The sequence below is a fragment of the Chlorocebus sabaeus genome, chromosome 17 (assembly GCF_047675955.1).
Source record: "Chlorocebus sabaeus isolate Y175 chromosome 17, mChlSab1.0.hap1, whole genome shotgun sequence".
NCBI classification, from domain to species: domain Eukaryota; kingdom Metazoa; phylum Chordata; class Mammalia; order Primates; family Cercopithecidae; genus Chlorocebus; species Chlorocebus sabaeus.
In genome coordinates this window covers 43,466,657-43,485,381 of record NC_132920.1, presented here as the reverse complement: position 1 = coordinate 43,485,381, position 18,725 = coordinate 43,466,657, and the positions used below count along the sequence as shown (strand labels likewise).

At 54.6% G+C, this 18,725-nt stretch overlaps 1 protein-coding gene across 2 annotated transcripts in view; it reads right to left on the bottom strand.

Moving 5' to 3' along the window:
- TTBK1 (tau tubulin kinase 1) overlaps window positions 1–17,323 on the bottom strand; it is a 45,454-nt gene extending 28,131 nt beyond the window's left edge. Inside the window, exons 1-12 of one of the 2 annotated variants that reach the window (XM_007972493.3) lie at window positions 17,087–17,323; window positions 14,020–14,181; window positions 7,940–8,087; window positions 7,460–7,533; window positions 7,116–7,256; window positions 6,177–6,281; window positions 5,718–5,783; window positions 5,187–5,279; window positions 4,975–5,100; window positions 2,836–2,990; window positions 1,561–1,792; window positions 1,125–1,300 (exon numbers count right to left, since the gene is read on the bottom strand). In XM_007972493.3, coding sequence (XP_007970684.3) covers window positions 1,125–1,300; window positions 1,561–1,792; window positions 2,836–2,990; window positions 4,975–5,100; window positions 5,187–5,279; window positions 5,718–5,783; window positions 6,177–6,281; window positions 7,116–7,256; window positions 7,460–7,533; window positions 7,940–8,087; window positions 14,020–14,127 — 1,424 coding nt within the window. In that variant the 5' untranslated portion in view covers window positions 14,128–14,181; window positions 17,087–17,323. The remainder of the gene's footprint in view (window positions 1–1,124; window positions 1,301–1,560; window positions 1,793–2,835; window positions 2,991–4,974; window positions 5,101–5,186; window positions 5,280–5,717; window positions 5,784–6,176; window positions 6,282–7,115; window positions 7,257–7,459; window positions 7,534–7,939; window positions 8,088–14,019; window positions 14,182–17,086) is intronic. The other variant, XM_073006007.1, reaches the window with a different exon arrangement.
- Window positions 17,324–18,725: the final 1,402 nt, after the last annotated feature.

The following is an 18,725-nucleotide window of genomic DNA, read 5'->3' as shown; positions in this document are numbered from 1 at the left end:
GCCCCAGAGCCCATCCAGAACCTCTGCTGTCTATGATATCCTGTTCAGCCCTCAACTTTCCCTACCATCCCTGCAACTGGGGTTCACTGTGAGCCAAACCGATTTGCTTCTTGTTCCCTAAAAGCAGGCAGCCCTTCAGGACTGTCTCATTCAAGGTATTTCCCACCTCTCTTCTCCATTTATACCCCTTCCCAAACTGCCTTTCCTCATTTCTCCATCTCCAGGGAGAGGGACTCCAGGCTACCACAGACGAAAAGGGTGGTCTTCAGTCCCAGGTAAGCCAACCTGTGTGAGTGTGTAAGACTGAGTTTGCTCACAAGGAGACACATGGAGTGGATGCCAGAAAGGATACCCCTCTTATCCCCAGGACGGGGTCTTTGGAAGAGACCCCTTTTCTGGTGCAGAGAAGGCCCCAGTCCTACTGCGGAGTGAAGCCCCACTCAGAGGCCAAGGGAAGGTGGAAACATCTCTCAGGGGCCTCCCCACCTGATGTTGTCCCACCCACCACCAGTGCAGGTGGGGACCGGGCCCTGGCCTGTGTTGTCCACCCACCATCTGAGGCCAACAGATCACTCTCCCACCCTCCCACCTTCCCCTCCCAAAGGCTCACCTAGCTTCTAAACGCTCCTTTTCCCCAACTAGGTTCCCGCTGGTCCCCTCCCCTGTATGACTTCAGATTCCTCAGCCCTAACCCCCAAAACTTGCCCTGCCCTCTCTTCCAGCAATTCCCAGGCCCTCTCCCCCAAAGCTGAAGACAGTCTACCTCGGCTGCACTTGAAGCATCTATAATTAGTCTCTAGAAGAGGTTCTGGAAGCACACACACCTACCAACCAACTCACCCCTCACCCTTCCTAGGCCCAGGCACCCAGCCTGTCCCTCCTGCAGCCTGCACTCCCCCAATTCCCTTTCCTGGCATGAGCTGGGACCTCTCTGGATCCCCTACTGGCTTTCCCAGGCCCTGTCTCTGGCCCCAACTGAGTCTGACCCCAGGCCCACACATAACCCTCTCAGCACTTCCCAGGGTCTGCCCACCTCCGCCACACATCTGACTTTTCCTCCAGACCAGCCATGTGAAGGCGGAGGGAGCCTTGGGCCCCAACCATGCCCCTGGTCCCAGACCCACCTCCTCTCAGGTAGCTCCACTCGCCCGTCCGCCGTGGACAGCCTCTCTGACTCAGGGCTGTTCACCCTCCGGTAGCGCAGAGAACGGACTGGGGTTGTGGGGGAGTCTGGGGGTGCACGCACTGGGGAGCTGGGGACCCCCATGCCTCGGCTCTGTTCCTCCTCCACACAGGGGCTCTGCAGGAGAGGGGAGTGTCATGAGCTGGGGTTGATGAGGCAGCTGTGGGCGAATGGTCTCCTCAGGGTAAAGGAGACAGAGGATGATGATGATGGGAGACGCAGGGAGGCTAGGGCGGGAAGGGACCGGGAAACAGAGGCAGGACAAGCAGGCAGATGGTTGGGGACAGGGTGCTCAGGAGGAACAGGGCGGGGACCCAAGGCTGGGAATCGGGGTAAGAGAAAAGGCCACCCACGCCCTTTGCCCTGGCTGCAGTTACTTTGCCAATGTTGATCCGGAGTTTGTTCCGGTTGACATCTGTCTCCTCCCAGACTTCAGCCTCAGGACCCCCGGGGTGGGGGACAAGGTGGGGACTGGGGCCCAGCCCCTCAGAGGGCCTCCCGGGCAGAATTGGGGGTGCATTCTCCTGGTCACTCAGGTGCTCTCCCTGTAGCACATCCTCGGTGTTCTCCCGGAGCAGGTCCCCGGGCACTGGCGTCACATTGACCACCCTGGAGAGGACAGGAGGGAGCCATGGGCAAGGCTGGTAGGGGTGCCCTCTCCTCCCATGGCCCTCTCCTACCAGCACAGATCTGGAGACCACCCCTAGGAGCGGGCACAGAGGGGGTCCTGTCAGGGGTAAGAGTGTCCCTAGACCCATCACCATTGCTGGCCCACAAAGCCTCTGAGACCAGACCACCCTCAAGTTGGCAGGGGCCGCAAGGAGATGTCGCCATCTAGCTCTGTTGGCTTAGTGGATCCTGCTGTTGTTCAAGAACCTGCCAGATTTCCATTGGCATTCACTGTCCGGCTTCCTCCTTTAGACCCAGGAATGGGTCTAAAAAGGAGAATCACTTTGGAGTTCCTTTTAAAATTAGTTTTCTTTTATTACTATTTTGCAGTCTGGGAGCATAGATGAAGTTGCCCTGAATATACACTTAAATTTTTTTTTATTTTATCTTCTTTGATGATTAAACTTTAGAGTTCTTTAAGCAATGTCTGGGCACTGTAATGTGCTACCACGTACTGTTAAGTCTCATCCCTAAACATGTCCCCTGAAGCCCCTGCCCACTTCTCTCCTTGGCTCGCTCCTGGAGGCTGGGTGGAGAGCCCCTTCTAACTCCAGCTCCTCCCTGGACCACCTGTGTCTTTGTGCCCATTACATGGTTCTGAAATTGCTGACCCATCGATTTCAAACATCCCAGACTCAGCTGAGAGTGCTTTGAGGAAAGGAGCTGTAACTTTCAGGTGTATGGCCTCAAGACATGGCCGTTAAATTCATGCATATGCATGATAAGAAAGAGATAAACTGTGGGCCTCAGTTAATTTCACTTGGGGTTCCCTGCTCTCCCAGGGACCCACTGAGGAAGATGCTCACTATATGATCAGATTGAGGGTGGAGACGTGGCAGAGTTTCCCGAAGTCCCGAACTCCACTAAGGATAGGAAAGACAGCCAAGCGAGTCCAGGTAGGAAGAGAGGAGAGGAGAGGACCGCCTGCCCTCTTAGGTAACAGCTCCAGGCAGTGGCTGGTGGCTCCCCTTCCTGAGACTCACCCAAACATGGCTGCCGTCTGCCGGGTGTTCTGCTGGGGTGGGGTAGAGGTGCTCGTGGACAGGAGGGCATCGGTGCCTGCCTTCTCCCAGTCAAAGGCCTCATTCTCAGCAATGCCCCGTTCCTTCATGCTGTTCTCAAACACCGACATGATCAACTGCAGGGGGTGAGGGTGGTGGGAGGACAAAGAGGTGACCCGGGGGCTAGCCAGGAGGAAGGGGCAATTGCTGGGATCATAGAGGGGAGACAGGAACCTTCCAGGACAGGAATGGGCCTGGAGGGGGCATTGGAAGGAGAAGGGCACATTGATTTTAAATGAAAACATGCACATGATATGCAAATCAACATGCAAATTATCATCTTGGATTAAGCCCCACTGACTGGACATGAACCCTCTGAGATCTGTCCCCTGGTTACCATCTCCAAACCTCCTCTGCCATTTCCACCATGTCGGCAACCCTAAACTCCCGGCAACCCGGCAACCCACTGGGAGTTTCCAAACCCACACATGGGTGCTGCCTCTACACAGACTGCCCCTCTGCTGGGGCACCTCTCCCACTTATCCTCTCCTCTCTGCAGCTTCCCTTCTCTTCACCATATATTCTCTCCACCATACAGCTGCCCTACAGGGCACAGTGCATCCTTTTGAATTGTCCACATGCCTATCTGTCAACTCTACATCCCTGGCAGCCAGCACAGGGCCCCAGCCTGGGGGGTGCTTGCAGCTGTGTGGCCTTGGGGATCCCATGAGGCTAAGCCAAGATCAGGGGGCATCTCTACGAAGCTCTGGGTTCAGGAGGTGGCAGACAGCTATAGACCCTCTGAGGTCCCCAGAACACTCCACTTCTGGCTTGGCTGTCTCCAGAGCACAAGGCAGGTTCTCTCTGCTGACAGGACCCACTTGATTGGGTGCGTCCTGTGTGCCTGAGGCTGTCTCTGCTCCCACAGTGCGCAGCAGCGTGCCTGGTACATAGTGGATCCCAGGCAGAACACTGCTGATGTTTTCCCCATTCTCTGATCAGGGTCAATGGGTCCCATGGGGTGTGGTGATGGAGGCTTGGAAAGAGCACTGGACTCGGAGTCAGAAGATGTGCCTGAGCCCAGCCCTGCTCCTAACCACAATATTAGGCCTCAGTTCCCTCATCTATGAAATGGGCATGATCATCCCACTTGCCTCCCGCAGAGTTGTCATGTAAAGTACTTAAAAGCGTTTGGCTTCATTAATTGTTTTTGTTTATTTGTTTGTTTGTTTGTTTGAGATGAAGTCTTGCTCTGTCACCCAGGCAGGAGTGCTGTGGTTTAATCTTAGCTCACTGCAACCTCCACCTCCCAAGTTCAAGTGATTCTTATACCTCAGCATACTGAGTAGGTGGGATTACAGGTACCCACCATCTCGCCCGGCTAATTTTTGTATTTTTAGTAGAAACAGGGTTTCACCATGTTGACCAGGCTGGTCTTGAACTCCTGATCTCAAGTGACCCGCCCGCCTCGGTCTCCCAAAGTGCTGGGATTACAGGTGTGAACCACCGCACCAGCCAGCTTCATTAATTGTTAAGAGCTGGGGCTGGGCACAGTGGCTCATGCCTGTAATCCCAGCACCTTGCGGGACTGAGGCAGGTGGATCACAAGGTCAGGAGCTCGAGTTCATCTGACCAACATGGTAAAACCCCATCTCAACTAAAACTACAAAAATTAGCCGGGGGTGGTGGCACATGCCTATAGTCCCAGCTATTCGGGAGGCTGAGGCAGGAGAGTTGCTTGAACCTGGGAGGTGGAGGCTGCAGTGAGCAGAGGTCGCGCCACTGCGCTCCAGTCTGGGTGACAGAGCAAGACTCTGTCCCCCCCAAAAAAAGAGAGAGAGCTGGAATAAAAATATAAGGAGCATTCATTATCATCAAAGGCTTGCTTGGAAGCTTAAATGAGTTAACACGTGAAAAGCACTGAGAACAGGGTAAGCTCTTGATAAATCTTGGCTGTGACTAGTTTACAAGAGCATCCGTGCCTTTAGTGCAGTTAGAAGACCGGGGGAGAGGCTTGGGGACAAGGCGGAGCCGTGGAACCTCAGCAGGAGTGAGGTCTGCTGGGGGCAGTCACCTACAGAGTGGTGTCTAGGGAGCAGGGGCAGGGTAGCAGACTCCTACCTGGTAGTCGGGCTTGGTAAAGTAGTCGAGGCTGGCAATGTGGTCCAGGAAGAGGTGGAACTCTGATGGCATGTGCTTCAGCAGCATCCGGTGCTCATACTTCTCCTTGATCATCCCTACCTGCTCCTAGAGGCAAGAGGCCACGGGGAGATGGAGCCCCAGCTGCCCCCAAACCCCTTCTGCCACTTCAGACCCAGCTGCCTGGGGCTCACCTTGTCCTTGATCTTCCTCCAGGGCAGCTGGCCCACCGCAAACTCCACCAGCATGTAGAATAGGGACCACAGGTCATCGTGGCGGCCCATCTCCTGGAGGTGGGGGGAGGGAGTCACCCGCAGCTCTCAGGTCCTTCCCTGGGAATGGACGGCTGACCCTTCTCTGAGGGGCATCTGTCAGGGAGGCCTGACACCCAGTCCCCTAAGGACAGAACTGGGGTCTCCCTGAGGCCACAGCTCCATCCCCAACCCTCCAACACACACAAGAGTCCCACAGCCAAAACTACCACGTGTGCTTCCTCACCTGACAGGGGTCTGTAGTGAGAACAGAGAGGATGGGGTTCCCGAAACAAATGAAGAAGGGGATGCTGAGTCTGCCACAGAGGGGCCTTCCTCCAACCCAGGGTCTCTGGGGTGGCAGAGTGCAGCCCCTGCCCCACTCTCCTCTCCCCACCCCTCCCCAGCAACACACTGCACCCTGACCTTGCCCCTCCCACCTCCATATCCCACAGCCCGGTCTTTGCCACTCACCCGGTTCTTGTGGGCATTGACCGAGGCATAGCGAACAGTTCCTCGAAACCCGGCCACATTCCGAGGCTGCAGAAGGGACACCAAGAACGTCACCCACTATGCCCTCATCTCAGCCACCTCTCAACCCTGCCACCAAGTCTAACTCTTCACCCTGACCACCTCCCCTGGCTGAGGAGGCGGGCTTGCTCTCTGACCTTCCAGTCCTAAACCCGCCTGCTGACCCTGCTCCCTGCCCAGAGGGGGCAGGAAAATCACAAGGTATGGATGTGGCATCCCCCAAGAGTACAGGCTAACAGAGAGAGGGGACAGGCCGAGTGTGGACCCCAGAGCTGGGTGGTGCTGACACTGAACACAAGGCCAGGCCAGCTTAGGCAGGCGCAAGAAAAGTGGGTGAAGGGTCCCCAGATCTGGGAGTAAGGGGGAGTCCTCCACTGTCCTCCCCGCCCCGACGGTACTCACGGGCCGCACATCCCCCGTGGTGTTGGTGTACTGCCGGGCCAGCCCGAAGTCCAGCATATAGCACTTCCTGTAGGTGGAGGGCAGCCTGCCCATGGCAAAGTTTGACTAGGGGAGACAGCAGCTGTGAGCCCTGGGGGCCCCAACCCCAGCTGGGCAACCTCAAGGGGCACCAAGAAACAGCTCTGCAGCTGGTGAAGGGCCTTCAGCCCCACATTCACTCGCCCACAAGGAAACGTCAGTATTCACATGTGTGCACCAGGTCACAGCCTCTCATCTGAGGGGTGGGGGTGATCATCCCCATTATAGAGATGAGGAAACTGAAGGTCAAAGGGCTTGGGGAGCATCTCTGAGATCACACAGCAAGTGGTGACTCAGCCAAGTCTGTCCAGCTCCACATTTTTGGGACTCCCCAGCCGGGCAGTGTGATTTGGTGTAACTGGTGTGGCTGCCCAAGGCAGCAGGCCTGCTGGGTGACCTTGCGCCATTCAACTAACCTTTCTGGGCCTCAGTTTTCATCTCTTTAAGTAGATTTTTCCTAGCACAAAGATTCAAGATGCCACAAAATCAGCTACTTGGAACTCCTTGTCAAGCCCCAGCCCCTCAGTCCCCTTCCCTCGATCCCTCCATCCTTTTCCAGCCCCCTTCACCTTCCTAGGTTCCAGGACTCTCAGGTCAGGGGCAAGGGATAAGGAACAGAAGGGAAGAACAGAGGAGAGGCCTGGGCATGGCCGAGGGGCAGGCAGGGGTGCATGCTCCTGGGAAGCAGGGGAGAGGAAGAGATGGGGCCTGGGAAGGAGAGCAGGAGGGGCTTGGGGAGAAGAGTCTGTCCCATCACAAGTCCCAACCAAGGTTGCGGAGGAGAAACCAGGAGGCCCAGGGAGAGATATGGGGGTGTGTTCTGGAGGAGGGAACAGAGAGGCGTGTTGGGGCAGTGCTCACAGGCTTGATGTCACGATGCAGGAAGCCCACAGAGTGGATGGCCTCGATGGACTCCAAGATCTGCTTGCCCAGCCGCAACGTGGTGCTCAGCGTGAAGGTGCCTCGCGGCTGGCTGCGGCGCAGGTCGGCCAGGTTCCGGCCCTGCATTGGGGTGGAGGTCGTGGGTAGACTCACCCTCAGCTGCCATCCCAGACACCACCATTGTGATACTCTTCCCAGCCACACCCCAAAGGGTCATGCCCACTCCCCTCTCCCTGGGCCACAGTCTCCCTTCCCTTCCCCTACCCTGGAGTCACGGCCCAAGCTGTTAGAGAGGGGAGGGAGGATAGGCCACGGGGACTCACCTGGAGCTGCATCACTACATAGTTAAACTTCTCGTTCCTGCCACAGCCAATGAACCTGCACACATGGTCCTTCCCTGAGGGGCAAAGACACAGATCTTCCAGCTGTTACTCTTTCTTCCTCACTTCCAACCCTAAGATGGGTTCCTAGTGCACTCTTGATTCCTGGTCCCTCTTGATTCCTGGCCCTGTGAGTGCCTCTCTTGCCACCTCCCTGGCCCTAGCCTCATCATGTCTCCTAGACTCCAGCTTCATCACTTCTTTGATCACCAATCTGGCCTTCTGCTCCATCACTCTCTTAGACCCCGGTCCCATCTCTCTTAGACTCTGGCTCCATCACCTCCGCCTTAGCTCCTGGCTCCATCCCCTCTTCCCTCTACCACACCACATCTCCTCCCTCACCCTAGCTTCTGATCTCATCGCCTCTCTTAGCCCCTGCCTTCATCATCTCTTCCCTCCCATTCCCCTGCCCGAGGCCCGAACCTTGCAGCTTCTTCAGCACGGCCACCTCCATCTTGAGGACCTGCTTGGGCTGCTGGGCTGACTCCACCTTGAGGGCCACATTCTCCCTGGTCAGCAGGTCCATGGCCTCGTAGATCTCACCAAAGCCCCCGCCCCCGATCTTTTTCAGCTATGAAGATGAGGGGATAGGGTGTTCAGGGATCAGTCTGAACAGCTCCTCATCCCACCCGCTGCTGAGTTGCATCCTTCATTGGTGGGGAAGGGGGGTATCTTTTTTTTGTCTTTTTTTTTTGAGATGGAGTCTCACTTTGTTGCCCAGTCTGGAGTGCAGTGGTGCAATCTCGGCTCACTGCAACCTCTGCCTCCTGTGTTCAAGCAATTCTCATGCCCAAGTCTCCTGAGAAGCTGGGACCACAGGTGCCTGCCACCACGCTGTCCTAATTTTTTATATTTTCAGTAGAGACGGGGTCTCACCATGTTGGCCAGGCTGGTCTCAAACTCCTGACCTCAGGTGATCCAGCCGCCTTGGCCTCCCAAAGTGCTGGGATTACAGGCATGAGCCACCACGCCTGGCCAGAAGGGGATATCTTTGAAGGGGAGAACCTCATGTCTTTCTTCTTTACCCCACCCCATCAGCACCCCACTCCACTCCTAGTGCCCTGGGACAGACACCTCAGCTCCTGAGCAACCACACACACACACACACACACACACACACAGGGCCAGATGTCAGAGTGGGTAGTAGGAAAGGGTAAAAGACCTGTGACCCCATATAGATATGGAGAAAGCCTAATGTAGGATTCTGAGGGGACCCTGGACTGCCCTTGACCTTTTCTTCTCTAGAAGGACAACAAATATCATGTTCCTCCATCCCCTGTGTAGACTGAGCAACCCCTATCCAGAAGGAAAACCAATTCCAGGACCTCCCACCCTCAGGGCGGATTGATTACCCAGGGAAGCAGGCACTTCCTGGGGTTGGCAGCCCCCCGAGAGTCACAAGAAGGAGAGAGTATTTGGGCAAGGGGATTCAGCAAAGGGTGTTCGTGGCCCATGCTCATGTGGAAGCTCACATCACTCCCTAGGTCAGATGCCCACAACCAGAATGAGCCTCCTCTCCAGGGCAGGGGGTACTGTGGGAGCGTGGTGGGACTGGGGCCTGGAGGGAATGGAGCAGCGGTCTGACCCTCTTGGCCTCTCACTCCAGCCTCCCAAAGCAGGCATGAGAAAGGCGGGGAGGAGAACTACAATAAAGTGAAGGAAGAGCTGGCAGGGAGTCGAGCAAAGCTGAGTTCTGGGGAGGGTCTCAAAATCATTTCAGCTCAGAGGCCCGGGGGTCCTGGAGGGTGAGGGATCTGCTGGCAGGCATGGGGAGCAGGGAGAAGGTGCTGATTTCCAAGCTGAGACTGGTTTGGTTTAAGAAAGATGTACATGACCTCAGAGGAGGTCCACTGAAAAAAAAAGAAAGAAGGATGGAGAGCTCGATGCTCACCCGGGGAGCTGCCTCAATGGGGGCCTGTCCACTCTGTGTACCTTCCCAAACTCTCATTCTGTCCTGCTGGCTTATAACTCTGATCAACCTGCAGACTCTGGCCGCTCAGCCTCCTGCATCTCTGAACCTGCCCCAAACATCTGTTCAGCCCTCAGATGCCTTGTGATTGTTTAGTGGTGGTTGACACTGAGAAATGGAGGGAGGAAGACCGACCAGGCAGAGCTGGAGGGCTGGGAATTCCCAGGTTACCACTGAACTCACTCCAGAAAGATACAGGAGCAGGAAGGGAAGATTTGGAAAAGAAGCAGAATGCGGGGTGGGAACTTCAAGGTGCCTGTGTCTGGGAAGGAGACAGGGAAAGAGGAAGGAGGAAGAACAGTGAGAAACCAGAGTTCCTGTCTCCTGGAGACGAAATTTAAAGGCAGGATTTCAGAGTCAGGAGGGGACAGACTCAGACTTACGGGAAACAACAGCTTGTCTGCCTCTGGGGTACTTTAAACTCTGGGGAGATGCGCATATCTTCTAGATTCCTTTATGGTTTGCTTGTGCGAGAACACAGGAAAGGGCAAAGGGGAGGGGACAACCACATCTTTTTCTCACAGATGTCATCTCAGTTAACCCCCAAAGGCTCCTGGCAACACAGGTGATGAAGGTCATGTGATTCCCCATTTTGCACAAAAGGAAAACCAAGGCACGGGAAGTGCAATACCTTTTCCCACGTCACACTGCTAGTTAATAGCAAAGGCAGGTCCAAGCACGGTGGCTCATGCCTGTAATCTCAACACTTTGGGAGGCTGAAGCGGGTGGATCACCCTGAGGCCAGGAGTTTGAGCCCAGCCTGGCCAACATGTCGAAACCCCGTCTCTATCTAAAACTACAAAACATTAGCGGGGCGTGGTGGTGGGCACCTGTAATCCTAGCTACCTGGGAAGCTGAGGCAGAAGAATCGCTTGAACCTGGGAGGCGAGGCTGCAGTGAGCCGAGATCGCACCATTGCACTCCAGCCTGTGCAACAAGAGAGAAACTCCGTCTCAAAAAAAAAAAAAAAAATGCCAAGTTTCATTTAAACCCAGGTAATCAAATGCAGAATCCATAATGTTGCAGAATCCATAATGTTACAGAAACTGTGGACCCATCAACGTTAAAAGTGTGAGTGCTGAGATTCAAGCCCAGATCTGCCAGGCTCCGAAATCATTGCTAGAGATAAGTCAGGAAGGCTCGGGACAGCCAAGACATTTATGACACCTACTTCCCAATTTCCCAGGGTGCCCTGGGGTATTTCTCTACCACCTTCTTTTCCCAGCAGAGCCTATTTCTCCTTCTTTGCTCACCTCCTTCCCCACCCCCACCCCCATTATGGAACTTCCATAAGACAGGGAACTGGGTGTCTTCACCACCCACTCCACCAACATCCCTTCTCCTTTTCACCACAGCTAGGGCAGACTTATACATGAGACACAGTGACTAGGCCCCTGATACCTCTAGGGGGTCCATGAAAATGTTTTAATTTCTTTTAAAATCATAAAGGAGGCCTCATGGTGCCTCATGCCTGCAATCCCAGTACTTTAGGAGGATGAGGAGGGTGGATTACTTGAAGTCAGGAGTTTGAGACCAGCCTGGCCAACATGGGGAAACCCCATCTCTACTAAAAATACAAAAATTAGCCTGGTGTGGTGGCAGGTGTCTGTAATCCCAACCACTCAAGAGGCTGAGGCATAAGAATTGCTTGAATCTGGGAGGCAGAGGTTGCAGTGAGCCGAGATCTCATCACTACACTCAAGCCTGGGCGACACAGTGAGACCCTGTCTCAAAAAAATAAAATAAAATAAAAAATCATCAGGGGAAAAAAAAATGAACCTTTAGGTCAAAGAGAACAATCTAGTATATAATATTAATATATTCATCTTTATACCAATGCAGTCATAAAATACAATTTTAAGTACTTTCTTATGGAGGAAGGGGCCCAAGAAAGTCACAATGTGGCCTGCCCACAGTCCAGTAATAAGAATATTCTCTCAATCTCCCTTTTCTTCACTCCTGCTAAATTTTACATGATCCCAGGCCCTGCTGAAGGACCTCCCTAAACTAGAGGAGAAATATGACACAATAGAATCAGCATTGGTCCTCGGGAGGAAGGAGACCTGGTTTCTTGTGCAGCTCTGGGTGGCCTGGGGTGAGTTTCATAAACTCTCTGAGCCTCCACTCTTCCTCCTCTGTAAAATGAACAGAGTTGGACTAGAATTGGTCACAAAGGTTTCTTTGGCTCAGTGGTCCTGATTCTTGGATGGGCTGATTCTTGTCAGACAGATCTAGTCATGGAGACTTGGCAAATTAGCTAAGCAATTTCCTCAGTTTCCACACCTGTGAAATGGGATTAATAAATGGGAATACAAATCTACTTGGTAAGTTCTTGAGACAATGCACATAAGGCATTTTGCACAGTGCCTGAAAACAGCGAATGCTCAAAGCAAATACTGTCATTATTACTATTATTGTTTGCTATTCTGATTCTGAGAAGCACCCCTCAAGATGAATAAAATGTTATTATTTTATTTTATGTTTTTAGAGACAGGTTAACCAAGCTGGATTTGAACTCCTGGGCTCAAGCGATCCTCCTGCTTCAACCTGCCAAGTATTGAGGATTTATTTATTTATTTATTTAGAGGCAGAGTCTCGCTCTGTCACCCAGGCTGGAGTACAATGGCATGATCTCAGCTCACTGCAACCTCTGCCTCCCAGGTTCAAGTGATTCTCCTGCCTCAGCCTCCCGGGTAGCTGGGATTACAGGTGCCCGCAGCCTGGCCTGGCTAATTTTTGTATTTTTAGTAGAGATGAGGTTTCACCATGTTGGCCAGCCTGGTCTCAAACTCGTGACTGCAAGTGATCCTCCCACCTTGGCCTCCCAAAGTGCTGGGATTACAGGTGTGGGCCACCATGCCTGGTCCCCGTATTTATTTTTAAATGCCACATCTAGTGCCACTGACCCCCATTTTCTCCTGGCCACCGAGATCTATGGGCAGTTTGCCTTGGTTCTTGAGCTCTGCCTCCCACCTCAGTGCCATCCTCACCGGGAACAGGTTGAAGGGAAGCATGTGGCCCCTCACCCTCTCTAACTCTCCAGGGGCGGGGGTCGACGGTGAGGAGAGGTCGGCATGCTTGCCCTCCCCCCAGCTACCCACTCCATTTCGCTCCCCACTCATCTTCCATGCCTTCCCTCAGAAATCCAAAAAAGTTCTAGCCTAAACTCACATGTGTGTAAAAACTGTCTTTCCCTCACCACTTCGGTGTAAATGTCATTCTACCTCCAATCCGCCAGAAACTAAGCTGGGGTGCCAGAGGCCCCGAGGTCTCGGAGGAACACTCCTCTCTTTGCCAGATCCTCGTTCCTTTTATTACCTCCCTGGCTCTTCCTCCCCCATTTCTGTACTCTCCCTCTCAGGAAGTCCCCTCTCTGGGACAGAAACAGCCCATTTCCTTACCCTTTGAGGACCCCTAGAAGTCTCCTCCTCTTCACCCCTTCCACTCCCAACCCCCAGTCCCAGAGACATCTCTGAAAACGCCGCCACCGTTGCCTCTTTCTAGGCTTCTAGGGGACCTGCACGGCCGATGGCTGTTGCCGTGGAGACCCGCCTGCACCCGGGCCTCACCCTCCTCTCCAACCCCGCACTCCCGTGAGCTGAGCCTCCCCCCACTAAAGCACTCGGGCGCGCACACTCGCAAGCACACACGCACACACACACACGCACATACACACGACTCGGAGTGTACCTGACCTCTGTTGTTCTCCCTCCCCTCCTCCTGGCTTCCCACTCCGGTGCAGTCCCACAGGCTCACACACGGGTTCCCCCACACTGCCGCCCACAGTTCGCCCCACATTATCCTGCTCCCACAATAAGAGGACACCAGAGCGCTATTAAGTGACGGAAAAAGGGGGGGTGATTTACAGCAGGTCTCCCTCCCCAAACGCTATCATTCCCCCATCCCTCACGCGCCCCCTCCCAGGCAGGCCCGCTTCCCGAGGAGGCTGAGACTACAACTCCCAGAAGGCCCGGCAGCCCGAAGCCCTAGGCTGGAGGAGCAGGGCACGCCGGGAGATGGAGTCTCGCCGTGCTGCACCTGCCGCAGGACCCGGCGAGGGGAGGAGGCTGGATGGAGAAGATGGAGTGCGGGTGCGGCGGGAGCAGCCTTCAGGGCCTCTTTCCCCAAACACAAGCCTTTCCGTCCTCTGCGGAAGCGGAGGGACACATGCTCGTCCACTGTCCTTCTCCAAGATCCGTCAGAGAAAAAGCTCCCTCCCCCACCGCTCTTCCTCCTCCCCACACTGGCCTCTGCAGCTCCTGCATCCAACCAGGAGTTGTTCCAGGCTTGGCCTGACCAACGTGACCTAGCGGGGAGAGGGGTGATAGAAGGCGGGGCTGGAGAGAGGGCACTGGGAGAAAGCTATTGTCCACATGTGGTGGCAAAAATAATGACCTGCAAGCAGTATGCAAATGAGCTTAGAGGCACCTCCCTCTTAGGGTAGGGGAGCGGAGGGCACTGGTTTTAACAAGTCTTCAGGTCCTCGCCTCCCTCCCCGCTACCCTCCCTCTGCCCCGCCGGGTCACTCACTCACCACCTTCCAGCGATCCTTGACCACGTAGTTGGCCGGCAGGATGTCGGCCTGCTCCCCTCCCCCACTCATGTTGGTTTCGTCCTTAAGGGCTGCCGCTAGGCACTGCATCCGCCAGCCAGAGGGAGGGGTGTCCGCAGGGCCTGCCCTGAGGGGGCCATCTACCTAGGGGGAGGGCGGAGGGGCTGTGAGGGCGGGCTGCGGACCCGGGACCACCTGGCAGATAATGGAGGAGAGGAGCTCCACTCCTGCCCCGCATTCTTCCTGGTCCCGCTGGACAGATGCTCCAGGAGTTACCAGAGGAAAGATTGTATAAAGGCCAGTGCAAGGGAGGTACAGACTACGAACTGGAGATGGTTAAAATCAGCAACAGGACACACATGTTGACCAATGAAGAAGAGGAAAATGACAGTGAACAGGCTGAGGGGAAAGAGAGATATGCTAACTGATGCCAGGAAAACTTGCTGACCAACGGAGCATACCAGACTGGGATCCTCGCCCTTGTAGGGGAGGCCTAGGCCTTGGCTCCCCCTTAGGGGAGTCCCTGTGTCACAAAATGTCCATGGAGTTGTGCAACGGAGGCTTAGTGAAAAGGGAAGACCTGCCACCCAAGGGGTGACCCATGGGACACCCACACCAACGTGACCTGCTAATCAGCCCTGAGAGATGTGGTAATCAAGAAAATGAGGGAAGGCACTAAAGCCCTTTGAGGGTGGTGTTAACTGAAGGGAATGCAGGTGCTGAGAGGCACACACCTTTCTCAGGGTGAGCTGAACCCACTGACACAACCATGGGGTTGGGAGGTCAGGATATGAGAGATGAGGTGAACACAAGTGAGACTCAAGACATGGATGTCAGATGGACAGCAGCCTTGTAGCCACTCCAGAGGGACAGAGGTGGGCTGAATTGGGGAGGGCAGGAAAATGGGAGGGTCCTAGCAGAAAGCAGGAGGAGTGAAAGGGAACAGCAGGTCTGGGTGGGCATGGGGTGAGAGAGCCTCTGACCACACCTTTCTGTGTCTGCTTAGGAATCAACAAGAAAGAACACAGCTCTCCTTGAATTAGGACAGGTAGAAGTTGGATATCAGGGAGAGTTTCCCAATGGCAGGGGTTGGGAGAGCCAGGCACATGTTACCGGAGAAATGCCCATGTATGCGTGTGTGTATGTCTGTATGTGTATCTGTGCATGTATCCTTCTGTGTGTGTATGTGCCTTTGTGTGTCTTTCTTTGTCTATCTTTTCTGTGTGTCTGTCTGCTTTTCTACATGTATCTATGTGTCTGTATGTGCTTGTGTGTGTTTTGTGTCTGTCTGTCTGTGATGTGCATGTGTGTAGGCAAGGGGCCAGAAGACATGACTTTCTGAGATCTCTGCCAACCCAGGACAGAATTTGGAACCAGGATATTTTCCTCTTCTCTTTCCCTCACATTTTTTAGAAGCACACTACTGTGCCTTCACAATGACCCTGGAGAGTCACAAATAGAGAAAGAGGGAAGTTACTTAGGCTGGGGTTTGGGGGTTGTGGGTGGGGGGAGGAAAGTGGCTAAAGAGATCTATAGATGGGGTAGAAACTACATAAATCCCCCTTTCCTCGGGATGAAATAACTTCCCAGGGCTCCTGCATCTAGACATCCTGCCATAGGGGACAGGGTGGGACGTGGAGGTGTGGAAACCACCTTCCAATTCATGATGTGCCACTGTGGACATATGGAGAAGGGATCTTCATGGGGAGGAACGCTGCCACTCCTTTTCTCTTTCTTCAAATGACTAAGATGAGCTGTTTCCTCCAATCCTCACAACTTCAGAGCATCAGGACTTCCCTCCTTCTGCCAAAGTGGGATATGGGGCATCGGGAATTTGAAGGGCAGTGAGGGCAATGGCAGGATGAAGGGAGAGGTAGGGATGGGGCTTCTGGAAAAAAGGTGGAGGAGACAGGTTGAGGACAAGACTGAAGAAGCAATTGAACTGGTGGGAGGGAGCCTTCAGAAGTTAAACTGGGTGAACTCTGATGGGCTTTCCAGTCCTGGGACAGTGGATCTCTTAGGTTGATAAGGAAAATTTGTGTTCTGCTCCCATTTTATAGATGAGCAAACCAAAAAGAAAGAGATGAGGCAAGAGAAGGAAGAGTGGAGCCAGGAAGATAAATGAGGGTTACCTGCCTCTCCCTCTCCACTATCCTTCTCTCTGTGTCTGAGGACTACGCTCAGCAGAGACCAGGTTGGATAATACAAACACGCGATACTTGGTTGCCCCGTTACTGCCGCCTCAGGCCCCTGTGTGCGCATGGGAGCATGGGCGCATGGTGAAGAGGAGGGCTTGTGCAGTTTGTATGGATATCTGTCAGAGTGCAGGTAGGATCATGTGGGGCCAGTGATGGTACATAGGAGTATGTGGAAGTGGTGGGAGCTCATCATGGCCTGTGGATACAAGTGTTGATGTGTAACTCTGCAAGGTGTCAGCAGGTGTGTGTGGGAATCTGGCAGCCCAGGTAAGGAGAGGTGATGGAGACCAGCGAGAGGTGATGGGGACAGGTGAAAGAGGTGTGGAGGGAGGCAGAGGGGAATGTCAGGGATGAGGAGCAACAGGATTAGAGGAGGGGGGTGGGTAGGATAGAGACTGGTGAGAGATAATGATGACAGGCAAAGAAGAGATAGGACCATGGGAGGGATTTCTGGGCACAGCTGAGGGGGTGAGGAAGTAGGTAAGAAGACAGGTGGGAGGCATGGAGGGACTGAGGACAGGGAGGGAGGTTATGGAGACAGCCGAATGACTCGTCAGGGGTGACAGGAGAGCCAGGGGTGAAGCCATGGGGACAGGGGACGGAGGTGAGTGGGGAGGAGCAAAGTGCCGGGAGGACGGGTTGGGGAGGGAGGTCTGTGTGCTGGGGACAGGGAGCGGCTCCAGGCCTCGGCGCGGCCCAGGCGGTGTAGGCCAGCGTCCCAGCCCAGCGGGCGGCGACAGCAGCGCGGAGGGGAGCCCAAGAAGGCTGCGCTGGGAGGCGAGCCAGGCGAAGCCCCCTGAGCCCACTAAGGAGCCCCCGCCCCGACCCCGGCCCGCCCCGCCCCGCCTCACCTGCTCTGTGCCCGCTGCGGCTGCGGCTGCGGCGGCGGTGGAGGCAGCGGCTCGGGGCGGCGCATCCCCCGGGGCTGGGGCGGGGCGGGGGCGGCTCAGTGCGGCGTTGGGCGACCCGCTCCCTCCGGCGGCGGCGGCGGCGGCGGCCTTCCGACCGGGACCATCCCGGCCCGGCCCGGCCCCGATCCTCCTAGGGCGACGGCGGCGGCAGCGGCGGAGCGGGGAGCTGCCCACAATGCACCGCGCCGCCAGCATCAGCACCAGCCCTGACATCACCGCCCGCTGCCCGCTCTGACATCACCGCTCCTCCTCTGACATCACGTTCCTCCGGCCCCGCTCCGCTCTCCTCCAGCCCTGGGATTCTCTGGCCGTCCCGCTCCAGCTCTCAGGTTCTCCTTACCGCTCTCTGCCACTCACTTGACTCCATCTCCCAGCACAGCCCCATCACTCCTTACCTGCTCCCATAAAACTCACCTGTCTCCATCACCCTTTATCTTCCCCACTCCCAGTATGTCTCTAAACTTCCTCACCTGACCCATCAGTGTCGCCTGATTCCCCACTCCATCCTCTACATGTTTATATCTCCTTCCTCTAAACTCATCCCCCTCTCCTGTACCCATCCTCCCATACGTCCCCATTACCCACCTCTTCTGGGACCATCCCACACTCTCATCCACCACCTGTCACGTGTAATTCTCACCTCACCACCTATATGCTTTATCTTTTGGCTCAACCTGTGTCTCTCTTTCTTTGGCCCTTTCTCTCATTTGTGGACAAACACTGCCATTGGTTTTTACTGCTTACCAAATAAGATGCATACTCTTTACTGTAACATCAAAACACCTTCCCAACATGGACCCATAAGGCCATTACTCCCCTTCTGACATGTTGGATTACTCAACAACTCAACAATCCAACATTCCTTGAACAACAAACTCTGCATGCCGCCTGTCTCTTTCAGTTTCTTCCTTTTTTTTTTCTTTTTTCTTTTTTTTTTTTTTTGAGACAGGGTCTCATTCTGCTGCCCAGGCTGGAGTGTAGTGGCACAGTCTCAGTTCATTGCAACCTCTGCTTCCTGGACTTAAGCGATTCTCCAGCCTCAGTCTCCCAAGTACTTGAGACTACAGGTGTGAGCCACTATCCCCGGCTAATTTTTGTATTTTTTTGTAGAGATGGGGTTTCACCATGTTCCCCCAGGCTGGTCTTGAATTCCTGAGCTCAAAGCCATCTGCCCACCTTGGCTTCCCAAAGTGCTGAGATTACAGGCATGAGCTATTGTGCCCAGCCAGTTCCTTCCTTCCTTAATGCCTTCAACAAATGCACACAGAGCAACTTCAATAATAATAACAACAACAACAATGGGCCAGGTGCAATGGCTCATGCCTATAATCCCAACACTTCGGGATACCAAGGCAACAGGATCGCTTGAGCCTGGGAGTTCAAGACCAGCCTGGGCAACATAGTGAGACCTCATCTATACAAAAAATCTAAAAATTAGCTGGGTGTGGTGGTGTGCACCTGCAGTCCCAGCTACTCGGGAGGCTGAGGGGGAAGGATTTCTTGAGCCTAGGAGGTCAACACTGCAGTGAGTCGTGATTATGCTACTGCGCGCCAGCCTGGATGACAGAGCAAGACTCTG